General features: G+C 36.0%; 1 protein-coding gene and 1 non-coding gene across 2 annotated transcripts; one reads left to right on the top strand and one right to left on the bottom strand.

Annotated features, from left to right (window-relative positions):
• The first annotated feature begins 1650 nt into the window (after positions 1-1650).
• On the top strand, positions 1651-2241 carry LOC107919339 (E3 ubiquitin-protein ligase RHA2A). Its single transcript, XM_016848815.2, has one exon. It carries the CDS (start codon positions 1651-1653, stop codon positions 2239-2241), a length of 591 nt encoding a protein of 196 aa, XP_016704304.2.
• Positions 2242-9147: 6906 nt separating this feature from the next.
• Positions 9148-9254, bottom strand: LOC121212852 (small nucleolar RNA R71). Its single transcript, XR_005908225.1, has one exon. It is a non-coding gene; the product is annotated as a small nucleolar RNA R71 (small nucleolar RNA).
• Positions 9255-15468: the final 6214 nt, after the last annotated feature.

The raw sequence follows: 15468 nt of genomic DNA, 5'->3' as shown, positions 1-15468 counted from the left end.
GTTTTTTCATTGTTCATTAAAGACATAAAATTGGTTGATTCATTCATTAATGAATTTTCAACTTTGAGAGTTAATTTCTTTTGTTCAAAATTGCTTTCTTGTAATTTTTAGAAGCGATTTTTCTTCTCGATTTTCTTCAAGGAGTTGTTGGAATTCATTTTTCATTCTTCAATTTGTCAAAGATTATTTTTTGGACTATTCATTAAAGTCATTAATTGAACTTTTAGGGGTTTATATTTCAAAGGGTTCAGTTGGACAACTATCTTCCATCTATATTTATCGGTTTATTCAGATCATCTTCTACTTTTATTTTTTATTGTTTATTTATTTGTTGTTTTAAATATTTATTATTTTTCTTAAATTTCTTCTTTTAGTTGTTTTTGTTTTCTTTGGTTTCCTATATATATTTTACTTCTTTTCAAGTCAGATTCGAATCTCTTGGTATTAAACAACTTGAACACGATCTTAGTCCGTTGTCCCCTATCAATTTGTCTCAAAAAAATGACCCATGGTTATTGTTCCATTTTCATAATTATACAATGTCATTGAGAGAAAACTGTTACTCCTTTTATTGAGATATGATTATACTATTGTGAGTGAAGACATATCATACGTAAGTTATGAAACTAACATATCAACTTTCAACCAATATTTTCAATATATTAAAGTGCATGAATTGTGTATATATAATATTTACTTGTTTTAAAACATGAAATGAATGCCCCACGGAAATCTAAAATTTTTAATACATCCTTCATTACGTGCTCTGTTGAGCCGGGAGAGACTGTAGAACTTCCTTCTATTAGGGAAAGAAAAAAACCAGATGAAGCCAGTGACATGCTTCTTTGTGTTAGCATGGTTTCATGGGTTTATCCCATAGAAGGCTTTGACCCTTTGATTGAGCTGGGGCTCTAAATAGATTAAACAATTTGTGGAGTTTATGTTATTTGAGGGGTTTATAGATATATAGATATGAGCTGGATCTGTTGGGGTTTGACAATATATTCAATTTATTTGAGGAATTCTAATAATTGCTGGTGTATATAGTCACTTGGGTGCATTTTTAATTAACCATCTCTTTTATCACTAAAATCCAGTGATTAATTGTATAATCAGATATGATGGGAAAAAAAATTCTATGACCTCTTTCCCTGGTCCATCCAGCTGAAACATTTTTTTAATGAGTTATCAGTACTTCATCAAATTTGGGTGAAATTACACTTTATAAGAAATATATATATTTTTTTCATATTATTATACTAATAATCAAGGAAAATAGAAATATTTATCTACTTCCAATTATTTAATATTCAAAACATTTAAGTCCTAATCAATGTTGTTAGCTACCTTTCTATTTTTTAGCTTCCAAGTCACTTCTCTCCTCATGTTTGTTAAAAAAAAAAGTGTAACTTTCATCTACCTAAATGTGTAGCCTTAACACCAACAAACAACATTTCAAATTCAAAATCATTTTCCGAATTGCAAAAATCTTAGAAATCAAGTTGTAATCAATAAAAATGTTCACCCACTCTTCTGAAACTTCAATGAATACACATTAAGCCACCCACCGTCCCACCCACCAAACATATAACATATTTTGTTGCGTTTTGTTTATTTGTTAAGGGTATTTTGCCTTGCACACACAGAAGAATGTGTTACTATGAATGTGAGGCATGGCAGATGGAGGGTGAAGACGGTGAAGTGGTGATGCAAGTAGAAGAAGATTCGTCGCTGTGTCCTGTGTTTTCTATTGAAATCTTCGCTAACATTATATCTGACCATGGAACCATCATTCAACAGCTATTGCTGCCACAGGATCAGTTAACGCAGGCCAGCAGCACATCGTGGTCGGCTATATCTAGCAAGCTTTCGCAAATGGAAATACCCTTTGGCCTTCATGCCAGGGTGATGCTAAAGATCATAGAATGTGCTCGTTCCGCCATGAAGAAAACACAGAACAAGAAGCGCAAGAACATCCCAATTATCGTCACTCTGGGTCCTGCTGCTGCAACACCATCAGAGGACGAAGCCGTCGATAAGCGCAAGGGATCACTGACGAAGGTTAAAGTTGAAGAAGGCAAGTTTACCGTAGTGCAGTGCGTGATTTGTTTGGAAGAGATTTTGGATGGGTTTAAAGTTACTCAAATGCCTCGCTCTCATATATATCATCTACATTGCATCTTAAGCTGGCTGGAGAAGAGTAATCTTTGTCCACTTTGTCGATTTCAGATGCCTACTTGATGGGTGAATTTGATTGGGTTTTTCTTCTATTTTTTGGAGTGATAATCAACAGTAGTGAAGAACTATTGATAATTGGATATAATGTTAACAAGATTTCAGCTTGGGTTTTTTTTCTTAAATAAAAAATTTACCTAGTGGTTTTCTATTTAGTTATCTAAAATTCTTTTTTAAGAAAAATGTTACTAAAGTTGGGTTTAATACTAGACAAGGCCAATTTTATAAAATAATATCGGAAATGGCAAATTTTGTAAAAATTGACAGAAATAGACTAATTTTACAAAAGTGCGCTTAGCCGATCTTGTTTTCAGGGGAAAATCAGTAAAGCACGTCCAACACAAGCTTTTTCCCCTTGACCAGTAAAATGCGTCCAGGTCAATGCACTGAGGAAAAACACATCTAGGTCAACGCATTTCCCCCGTGTTTTTAGGGTTTTAATTGTTTAACTAAGATTTAAGGTTTATTAAATTAGGGTTTAGAATTTTAATTAGGGTTTAGTGTTTATTAAATTAGTGTTTTAGTGTTTTATTTAATTTTTATGTGTTTATTAATTTGTGTTTTAGGGTTTTAAGAAAAATAATTTTATTATTAGGGTTTTGGGTTTGCTTTAATGTTTTTGGTTTTATTGTTAGGGTTTTTAGTGTTCAAGTGTTTTGAAAAAATAATTTTTGACGAGATAGGTTCTGAGAAAATATCTTGGGATATTTGAAATGTTTTTAAAAAATGCTGTAAGAAGAATGCACTGTCAGAAAAATATTGAAAGTTCCTTCACCTGGACACCCTTTTCAGTACTGTTGCTGATACTGCATCCTGCTTGGAGCATTTTTTCTCTACAAATATCAACCCCCGCTATCCAGGGCATTTCTATAGAAATGAGTGAGATGTTATCCCTTAGCTATAAATGACCCATATTTTAGCATCTGGTGGCATAAGTTAGAGCAATAGAATTTGAAGAAGTTCAAAAGATTAGAAGTTCGTAGGGAAGGTATAAGTTGGAGCAACGATACTATTTGTAAAAATAGTAAGCATAAGCATTGATTTTTTAAGTAAATATTTATTTGAAGCATTATATTTTTTGCATAATGCTTTTGTTTCGAACTTCTCTCGATAGATAATTCGGTCAAAAATGAATGGAAGAATTAGTGCTATTATTTATTATGAGGATAAGGTCCGGGACACCGAGAACAGCGTGATTTTTTTTATCAGAGAACATAGATCTTCTGGTTTTAACTAGAACATAGAGTTGCCAGAACTTCGGAAATGAATTAGGAGAAAAATCATTGGATCTACTGTAATTAGAGCATCATTTATTAAGTATCGAGTTTGTGACACCCCCAACCCGACCGGGACAGACCAGCTCGAATTCAAAGCATTACATTAGCCATCTAAGTGGCTCTTTGGTTAACGACCACCCAAGACACACCCCGACTTTATAACACCTCAATCTTATCTAATTATTAGTTATTTATTAATACGGAAGCAAATTATGAGCCAACTTTAAACTTTTCCTACGTAATTTAATCTAAAGGAATTTTCATTATTTTACCACCTACGGTAAAACTAACCCGATTTTAGATCTAAGTGTTTACCGACCTTCTTTTAGTCAAATTATGCAAGCCTAAAAATTTCAGCTTAATTTGAGTTCGTTTACTATGTCTAATTCAAGCTTTATCGTTAATGATTAGGTTGTAACTTAAACAAATTGGAATACCAATTTAAAGAGACAAAAATTCAAACCCTAAAACCCACACAGTTGTGTCCTCTAAACCGTGTGTCATTAAACGACCATGTTTGCATCGTGAAAAACTTTTAGACCAATCGCATATGCTGGTGTGGGAATCCCACACGCCCATGTGTGATAACTCTAGTCTCCACGCGCTTGTCTCACTTACCCAAACGCCCATGTGCAACCCCTCACATGCCCATGTGAAAACCACTATGACTATTTTCATGAAAAATTCATTTTAAAACCCGATTTTGCATATTTTAATGGTTAAGTAAACCCGATTTAACTACGATTAATTAACATACATATACATACACCTGCAATTGAGTTTATTGACATCAATCAAGCCATAATTATATAGAATTAGACAATCAATTTTATGCATAACAAACACCGAATAAATCAAACAAGTGGCATACCTTAGTCGCTAGTAAACCACACTATGGAAGCTTTATTTAAACAATCGTTAGTATAAATTTTATGCCTCACACACCGTGTTATCAAGCAACAATACACTATAAATCATTCAATAGTTAAACTCAAACATGCCTAAAGTTCATTATAAAACCATCCCAAAATAAAATGTCCAATGTCCAAAGTCTAATTACAACCAAAATTAAAGTAATTCTCGGGAGTTCCACAATGCCTGATTATAGTATTTAAAACGTGTAATAAAGTCTCTACCAAGCCTAAATATCTTGGAACTCTCTCGCTCGGCTCCTCAACTCCTCAAGCCCAACGATTATCTGCACAAATTGTGAAGGTGCGAGCTTTAAAAAACCCAATGAATGTTAATAAAAACAACTACTAAATCAACATCCAAATCATGCTTAAATCACATCCAATCAATCACCAATTATCAGCCATAATAATGAAACATGTCAATTTAATTTCCATATGCTTTATCAATATCAATAATAAATTATTCATGGCTTACAAACATCAAATGATATAACAATAATCACACAAAAATATATTGGCATACACTTCTCATGGCTTAATCGGGTGATAATACATCGGATAAATGGATCTCTAAACTCCCACAAATATTAAATACAGTCCACCGAGTTGAGCGGGCCGAAGCACACGCTTTCTTATAGTGTCTCAAATATCCCAATGAGTGGAGTCTCATGCTTAACACTCCATTATATACTGCAAACAAATCAGTCCACCTAGAGCCATATGCTCACAATGTCACAAATAAAGGTGAGTCATCACAAATCCTATTGCATGCCAACTATATCTAATAGATCCACCATGCATGTTGCCAATATATTCAGTCAAACATAGCATATAAATCAATCATTATTGTGGTCAATTTAATGTGACAAAATGCTTATGTGTAACATGTAACATAGCCATTTAACATCCAATTAAATCAAGCATTTCATTTGCCATTTTCCAATATTCAATTACCAATTGGAACAACAATATATCATGATAAAAAACACTAGTAACCATGCTCTAATCATCAATCTAATTAGCCTAATTAAATTTCACAAAACCACTTAAGTGTTTACTTACCATTATTCAATAAAAAATAAACTCTTGTACATATAATATCAATCTTGCAAAAATCAGCCGTTCAACCATAATTAATCAATTGAAATCATCAATTAAGCTACTAATTAAACATAAATTAGGGTCAATTTACCAAGTTACCCTTAGAAAACACTCACCACACAATTTATTCTATCACAAACAAGTAATCAACCAAGCAAATCCAAGCTTTAATTCCGGTTACACTACAGCAAAACAGGTTTTTAGAGGCGTTTTAATAGAAAATGCCACTAAAAAGCGAATAGATAGAGTATTAGCGGCATTTTTTCAAAAACGTCGCTAAAAGATTAAGCCGAACGACGTCATTTATTTTGAGCTTTAGTGGCATTAGCGGCACTTAATCAAAAACGCCGCAATAGATTGAGATTTAGCGGCGTTTTTCAAAAAGTGCCGCTAATACTCAATCTATTGCGGCGTTTTTGATTAATCGCCGTTAAAAGATTAAGTAGAACGACGTCATTTTACTTTGAGATTTAGTGGCATTAGCGGTGTTTTTCAAAAAGTGCTTTATCGAAAACGCCGCAATAGATTGAGTATTAGCGGCGCTTTTTGAAAAACGCCGTTAAAGCTCGATAACAATTTTAAGGTTTAGGGATTAATATGGGTTTAAGGGTTGTGGTTTAGGATTGATGGTTTATGTTTTATAATTTAGGGTTTTGGAGATTATAGTTAAGGGTTTAGGGTTTAGATTAATTAGTATTTTTTAATTTATATATTAAATAATCTCTTATATAGTTGTAAAAGAGATAATATTAATTTTAATATATTAAAAATATAACAAATTATTTATTGAAAAATAAATAAAAAAGTAACAGATTGATATGGATAGGTAACTATCTATTTTAGATAGGACCAAATTATAACAAATTAAATAAGGTCTTATTTTTATTTTATTTAATTTGATCATATCTGAAACCGACTTATAAACAATATAAATTAACTACACCATTCACTTAGTTATGGGAAAGTTAATTTCATTTTAGTTACTTAAGTATGAAAAGTTACAATTTGATAACTTAAGTTACCAAGCTGTTAAAATCAATGTTATGATTTTCTCTAAACCTTAACGCACTAAACCCCTAAACCACTAAACCTTTAAACCCTTAAAACTCTAAACACTAGACTCTAACCCATAAATCCTAACCCATTAACCCTGACTCCTAACCCATAACCCCTAAACCCATAAATTATAGGCCATAAATCTCAAACCCTAAACTATAAACCCTAAACTCTTAAATCATAAACCCTAAAATCTTAAAAATAAATTTTAATATAATATAATATTAATATGTATATAGATATTAATATAAAAGAAAAAAACAAAACACAAACAATGAAAGAGGTAAAAAAAAATGAAATGGAAAAATGATGCATTTGGCAAATGAAAGACTATTAATATATCAAAATATCAATCCAACATATATTTGAAGATTACGTTTATGTTTACGAAAATTATTTTTTCGAAATTAATAATTATCTCACTTAAATTATGGTTAGCAAAAAGTTGAACAATAGTGACGTTCTTTCTAACTATTAGTGGGTTTAGTGATTGGGGACTATTAGAGTATTATGGATTTAGGGTAAGGAGTATTGATAAAAATGAGAAAAAATCAAATGATTTTAAGGTTTAAACAAATAATAAGAATCTTGACATTTATGGTTGATAAACCATAAATTATACATATTTTTACCCCATGTTTAATACATTTTATGGATGATTTCTCATTAGAATTGGTGAAAAGAACGAGAAATGGGCCAAAAACGGAGAAAATGGGCCAAAGTACGAAATCAACACGGCCTAGACCTCCTCACACGAGCAGACCACACGGCCATGTCAATCTGGCAGAATTGGAGCACGACTCACACGGGTATAGCACACGCCCGTACCATTCTAACAGGCTCGAACACGGCCTAAATTAATCGCACACGGGCGTGTCACACGGGAGTGTCCCTGCTGAGCCCAAGTTAGGTCCAATTCAGAAAAGGCCACTTTTGAGGGCTTCTAGGCATTCCAAAGCTTATAAATACACCTTAGAGGAGGAAGAAAATGGAGACGGAGAATAGGGGGTAAGGAATTACTCCAAAGAAGCTGATTGATCCATCTTAGAAGCCAGATTCATCATCAAGACTGAAGATCTCTCCTCAATTTCCATTCAGGAGTTTTGGATTTTCTTTATGTTTTTTATTCTTTATTCTATTGAGATGTTTTCTTATTTAGTTATGAACTAAAACCCCTAAATACCTAAGGGGATTGAAACCTAAGACGAATCTTGTTATTTTTTTCTGAATCGTATGATAAATATTTAACTTGTTCTTAATTATATGTTCTTAATTCTTGTTTTGATATCCCAGGATACTAATTCAAGACATGCTTTTATTCAGAGAAGGAATAGATCCTGTCTAAGAGTACTTTTGTCATAATTAAGCAGAGTTGATTGCGTGCCTAGAAATAGGGTGACAAGATTTTACCGGATTAGGGTAAAACCTAATAAGGGGATCCATAGATGGAGTTAATGCAACCCTAGAGTGTTAATTAGAGAAAAGTCTCGGTTATTCAATCTAGGGATTAGACGTTATTAGTCTTGAATAAGGATAATAACATAATTTAGTGATCTCTACGGAACAAGTTGAATGAATAAATCGTCCGATTCGGAGCCAGAATAACAAGTAAAGTCTAGGTGGATTTTTCCTTAGGTATTGTCTTCATTCAATCGATTTTCCCAAAAGCAATTCCCCAATTCTTTTCTCTGTGAGTTCTTAGTTTAGATAATTAGTTAATTAAAACATAACCTCTTTATTCTTAGGCTAGATAATAAAAAGATAGTCATTACTAGTACTTTTAGTTCCTTTGGGTTCGACAGTCTGGTCTTGCTAAAACTATACTACTGTTCGATAGGTACACTTGCCTACATCGCGATAATCATTAGTTTAAGAACGAGTAATTATAAATATTTAAAACCTATCACGAAACCTCGCGATCAAGTTTTTGGCGCCCCTGCCGGGGAACTGAAATATTAGGAACACTCAATTTTTATTATTTTAGCCATTTATTTTTCTTGCAATTTAATTTAATTTAATTATTATTACTAATTAACTTTCTTTTTCCTTCTCTTGGCAGGTTTTCATAGTTTATGACTAGAAGAAACCCGTCGGGACCATTACTTTTTGACGAAGAAATCGATCGCACAGTTCATAGAAACTAAAGAGAAATAAGGCGAAGCTTAAGATACACGGAGAATGAGCAAGAAGACGATACTCAAGCCCCAACCGAAGAGATGGCTGAAAACCAAGGCAATCAGCTACCTCTTGCAATTGTGGCTAATCAAAATCCTGTTCGACAATTTTGAACTGAAACCTAACACAATTCGGATGATACAGCAGTTTGTTCAGTTTGATGGTTTGCAGGATGAGGATCCCAACACTCGGCAAATTTTTTGGAATTTTGCGACACTTTTAAAATTAATGGCGTTTCTGATGATGTCATTCATCTTCGGTTATTCCCTTTTTCACTGAGAAACAAAGCTAAACAGTGGTTAAACTCGTTACCACGAGGATCTATTACTACTTGGGAACAAATGACCGAAAAATTTCTACTAAAATATTTTTCATCGGCTAAACCGGCTAAGTTATGTAATGATATCTCTTCTTTTGTACAAATGGACTTAGAAACACTTTACGATGCATGGGAGAGATACAAGGATCTATTGAGAAGGTGCCCTTACCATGGGTTACCTCTATGGCTGCAAGTTCAAACATTGTACAATGGTGTGAATCCTTCAACAAGACAAATGATTGACACAGCTGCTGGAGGAACCATCAACAACAAAACACCTGAAGAGGCTTATGAATTCATTGAACAAATGTTACTGAATAACTATCAGTGGCAGGTCATGAGGACTAAGCCAACAAAAATAGCCGGCGTTTATAACGTCGACTCAGTTACTATGCTGTCAAATCAGGTAGAATTTCTCAATAAAAAGATTGATGGTTTACTTGGTTCTACGCAGGTACATCCAGTAATGAGGTGTGACTCAAGTGGAGGAGGTGTGCATACAGAATATCAATCCTTCAATCCTACAACCGAAGAGGAACAAGTCCACTATATGGGTAACAATAACTTTAGATCTCAAAATAACCCATACAGTAATACTTATAATGCAGGTTGGAGGAACCACCCAAATTTCTCCTGGGGTGGTCAAGGGAATCAAAAGCCATAAAATCCTCAGGGTTTTCAACAGCCACCTTATCAACAAGAGAAGAAACCGAACCTTGATGAGATGCTCTCAAAATTCATATCGGTATCAGAAACCCGTTTCCAAAATACCGAGACAGCACTTAAGAATCAACAAGCATCGATCCAAGGGCTCGAAACTCAGATAGGCCAGCTATCCAAACTGATCTCCGAACGACCACAAGGTAGCTTACCAAGTAATACTGAACCTAATCCAAGGGAGCACCTCAACGCAATTAGTACTCAATATAAGAAAGGATTCATTGCGCCTGAGCCAGAATTGATGCAAGAAACTGTGGTGAGCAAAGGTAAAAGTGAGGTAAGTCATAACAAAACGGTGAATTAAGAATATAAACCTTGTGTCTCATACCCTAACGCGACAAGAAAAGACCGCTCAGACGAACAATTTGGTAAATTCCTCAAACTTTTGAAAAAATTACATATTAACTTACCGTTTATTTATTGAAGCTTTGTCGTAGATGCCAAATGCAATGAAATCTTTAAAAGAGCTTTTAGTAAATAAGCGGAAGTTGGAAAAAGCGTCGCATGTGGAGCTAAACGCAGTCTGCTCAGCTATTCTACAGAATAAGCTACCCCAAAAATTGAAAGATCCAGGGAGTTTTACAATTCCTTGCTTAATTGGTAGTTTAGATATAAGTCATGCATTAGCTGATTTAGGGGCTAGTATTAACGTCATGCCTTACAAAATGTTTAAGCAACTAGGTCTTGGGAAACCTAAACAAACTAGGATGAGCATTCAATTGGTAGATAAAACTATAAGATTTCCTAGAGGTATTATTGAATATGTACTAGTGAAAGTAGATAAGTTCATATTTCCCGTTGATTTCGTTGTTCTGGACATAGAGGAGGATAATAACACCCCTTTGATTTTAGGGAGGCCCTTTTTAGCAACTGCTAAAATAATTATTGATGTTGGCACAGGTGAGCTTACACTTCGTGTGGGAGACGAAGTGATCACCCTTCAAGCTCGTAATTCTGGCATCACATCAAACATTGAAGGTAATGGTCCACACCAGTCTACTAAAACTGACAATATGACACAAACTACTTTGCAGAAACTGAGTTTCCAAGAAGTTCATGAGGCATGTTCCAGCAATGACCAAGGACACATTCATAAAGAACGAAGGCTACGGATAGAGGAGCTAGACGAATGGTGAGCACATAAACCAAGAACACATGATAAACCAAAATTACGCCAGAAGGAGTTCGATACCTCTCCAAATCAACTTAAGGTTGGTGATAAAGTCTTACTAGATGCCGCAGATCCCTACATTGTCACTACCACACCAAATGAGGAAATCCCTCTTACGGTACTCAGTATTTTTCCATTCGGTACGGTGGATGTGAGTCATCCCAGGTTCGGCACTTTTAAGGTAAACAACACCCATTTAAAACCTTATTTTAATAAGACTGATAGCAGGAATGAGGAGTATAAACTCCTCCAACCACCATGACCATACAACAGAGTGGTAAGTCGAGCTTAGACTATAAATAAGCACTTCTCGGGAGGCAACTCGAGCACTAACATTATTAATTTCTTTAAATTTTGGTATTTAACTCTTAACCTACTAACAGAGATCTTGAATATAGGGGTTTTCCACAGAGACACGGCCAAGCACACGGGCGTGCCTAAGGTCCTGTGAAAATAGGGCAACAGATTTCCCCAACATGGGCTACGATAAAACGCTACGGCCGTGCGACATGGCCGTGGTCGAGCCTGCCAAAACAACCCGAGCGTGCGACACGTCCGTGTGGAAGATCCGTGGTTGAAATTGAGAAACTAACACGGGTGTGCGACACGCCCGTGCCTAACACCCATGGTCGAACCGATTAAATGAACATGGGCGTTGAGCTTGAACACACGGGCGTGGTAGAAGCGAACGAAGCTAGACATGGTCGTGTGAACCCACACGCTCGAGGAACACGAGTGTGTACTAAATGTTAAACGCGCCCAAATTTCAAATTTGCAAATCACACGGGCTGAAATTGGGGGACACGGGCGTGTACTATGGCCGTGTGCCCTAAAATCTATAAATACCCTGCACTATTCACTTTCTTTCCCATTCAAAAACCCTAACCCTAGCCACTGCAACTTCACACAGCCCCCTGCCACGCCCGTGCGCTACCTTCAACTTTATTTTTGACGCTCAATCTCTCTCCTTTAGCGTTTGTTTACTCCTTTCACTTCTTATTTACTTATCATTAATGTTTATTATTAGCATAATCTTCATTACTTTTGAACTACTTTTCAATTTGCTCATGATTTTTATCATTTAGTTTGCATTCTTAAGTTAGCTATTATACATGGCATGTTAAATCAAGTGATTAGGAAAACTTCATATCCATGATTTTACCATGCTCATTCTCATGATATTTCCATGCCAATGCCTCTCATGAAATTTGCATTTTTTTATCATACATTTCATTTTGTTAGGAAAGCTTCATTCTTTTGTCTTACACATGCCACTGCTACATACAATGATAAGGTTATGAAATTATTATATTAGTCATGTTTGGTTATGGCCGAATGTCTGCTTTTTAGTTGAATATTGTATTCCTTTCACTTCGACCACTCATCAAGATGACTCGATGATTCTACTCGCAAGTACCATGTCATCTTCAAGAGGAAAGAAAACTGCCGTACCTGCTTCGAAGAAGAGGAAGGGAGCGTCCTCTTCCGCGGGCCTAACCGCGAAAATCTGTCACCCTCTCTGACAGTTTCTCCGAGGGCCCTAGGAAGAACTGTTCCAAATAATTTGGGCTCAACCCCTAATTGCGGGTTGCTGCATCGACTAGATTGCTGTAGAACAAGTCTAGATGGCTGACACGATTCAGGCTCTCCTAACCACTGACCCTTGGGAGCTGTTCTTCAGGATTATCGAGCTGACATACCTCGAGCTCATAATGGAACTATGCTCAATGTTCCATCTCCAGGCTGTAATGACAAGGTATGATGATCCCGGCACGGTCCAGTTTCACCTAGGAAAATTAATTTGCCAGCTTAGGGTCCTAGAGTTCGGTGCTGCTCTAGGCCTATATACGGAGGAGTTTCGAGAGGAGAATGAACTACATGCTCTCAGTCGCCATATACATGTCTCTCCCTCGAAGTGCTGGCACACGTTGGCCCCTAGCACGCCCTCCTACAATCCTAGCCGTTCTAAGGCATCAGTTCTCCCACCATCTCTGAGGTATTTACATGCAATTTTAGCTGGCACAATTACAGGGAGATGAGAGAGCACTGGCATCGTCAACACCCACGACGTCTACTTCTTATGGTGCATGTCGCAAGGGCATGTCATCGACTTTACCTATTTCATCGCCCTTGCGATTCAGCACTAGACGGAGCGGCATCGGAAGGGGGTCATCTCCATTGGCCCCTATGTGACTAGGCTGGCGCGACACTTCGGGCTCCTCAACACCGCGGCCCAAGAATCATCTCTCACCCTCATTGGCCAAATGTCTCCACAAGGCATCTCGAGCATGCTTGGGATGAGGATGATCGAGAGGAGCCGAGGAACCTACCCTCCCCAATATCGTCTCGCCTAATCTACCGAGGAGGAGGCCTACGAGGACATTCCTGATGATGTCCCCCCACAGCACGAGGACCCACTGACTCAGCCACCACCACCCTCTCATCCAGTTCATGCGGCGGCTTCATATGCTAACATCTCTGAGCGCCTCATCCGATTTGAGCAGCAGTGTTTTCAACAATTTGACAACATTGATGCTACTCTATAGCAGATTTGTCAGCACCTCCACATCTCATCGCCAGTCCCACCTCGCGAACCATCCAGTGATGAAGATGTTTAGAAATATTTATTTATTGTTTTATGTTTTTAATTTTTATTGAAACTACTTTTTATTTTTGTTAGATTTTAGAGTTTTATTTTTAATTATTAATTTTGATTATTTCTTTTCAAGTACTTATTCTTCCTAATATCCCCTAAAAAGTTTCTGATTTTATCACAGTTATATAGAGTTCTTAAGCTCATCATCACATAGGAACTAAAACTCCACCAGAAAAGGTTCTCCACGACTGCCATGTCCTGCTCGACCACGACCATAGCTACCACTAGATATAATATTCTTTCGGCGCAGGGCTTATGGCCTAATGAACCTCTATGACCGCCGGAGTATCCTCCTCCACTCTTGAACCGATCACTCTCCAAAACTCTAGTTCAAGGAATTCATCAAACAAGAAGTTTCACTTCTCTCATTATCTTATTTTTATACTCTAACATCTATCTTTGTACATTGAGGGCAATGTACATCTTAAGTGTGGGGGGTATTTATTTCATTATCAGAAAAATCCCTGAATGATCATCTTGTTCTCTTGAAAAACTCTCATATCATATTTAGGATAAATTTATGATTTTGATTGATATATCTTGAATTAAAACATAGGGATTTATGCATTGATTTTTTATACTTTAAGACTTTAGAGAATCAAGCATGATAAGTTGATTTTTAAAAATTTAAAATTATAGGTTGTTTCCCCAAGTCTAGGTATTACTTTGAATTGGAATTCACGAGTCTAAACATCAAAAAGCCATAATTTTTGTGAGATTTTTGAGCCTTTTGAGCATCTATTAATTCTTTCATACTCACTTTTATTATTGCTTTGAGTGCATCAGTATTGAACTATTATTCTAGAACTTGCTTGATTATGCATGTCGAGACCACACCATTTGATTTGATATGTGTAACAGCCCAAAATTGACCCTAGTCGGGAAGTGGTTTCGGGACCACAAAACCGAGTCATAAAAATAATTAATTTCCATATTCTATGCTTATTATGTGTGTACATGAGTATGTGGAAGTTTCATTCTCCAATTTTGCCAATTGCATGAGAAATTATTAAATAGGGATCGATATGAGACATGGTGAAAATATGATAGGCTAATTTAAAATGGTCTATTAATGCATGTTGTGAAAATGATGGGTTTGCATGTCAAATTACCCAAAATTTGAGCTAGTGGTTGGCCATGCTATGGGTGGAAACATGTTGGGAACATGTTGGCCTAGTGAAGTATGTAGGAAAAAAATAAAATAAGGAGTATGGGTAATAAAGAAAGGAAAAACAAAAAAATGAGTGGTTGTTTCCCCCCATTGCCGTGAGCTAAAGAAAGGAAAAGAAAAACTTGTTCATCCTTTTTCATCCTCTTTTGACCGAAAATTCTAAGGGAGGAGGAAGGAGTTCTTGCTTCATGTTTGGTTTGGAAGAGAATTAGGAGGAAGTTTGGCCATGCATGAACTAGATTGAGGTATGTTTGATATTATTCTTTGAGATTCATGTATATTTTAAGTTGTAAGTTTGAAATCTACCTAGCCATGGTTCAAACTTTGTTAAATGATGGAGATGATATTCGGCCATGCATGTTACATTCTTGGTTGGTATTTTGATGTTTGATGTTGTGGTGATGAGGCATGAAGATGAGTTAAGATTCGGCCTAGGTGGAGTTCGTGTTAATGCCATTGCATGCTAAATATGAAGCTTGTTAATGATGCATGTGATGGTGGATTGATGATTCTTGAATCTCTTTTTTTTAGCATTTTTGAGTGAGCACATATGTGCATTGGTTGCTAGATGGGGAAGAATCGGCTAGCAAGTTGTGTGCTAAGGCCGAATATAATTTTTGTAGGTTAATGAGTAATGCATGTGCTAAATTGATGGAAAGGGAGAGGATGCTTT

Source organism: Gossypium hirsutum, chromosome A13, assembly GCF_007990345.1.
Source record: "Gossypium hirsutum isolate 1008001.06 chromosome A13, Gossypium_hirsutum_v2.1, whole genome shotgun sequence".
In the NCBI taxonomy this organism is placed as follows: Eukaryota; Viridiplantae; Streptophyta; class Magnoliopsida; order Malvales; family Malvaceae; genus Gossypium; species Gossypium hirsutum.
This window is presented reverse-complemented; position numbering and strand designations above follow the sequence as displayed.

Bases quoted from the DNA above. Each gene is read 5' to 3' on its own strand.
- LOC107919339 (XM_016848815.2), top strand. From the start codon at position 1,651: ATGTGTTACTATGAATGTGAGGCATGGCAGATGGAGGGTGAAGACGGT.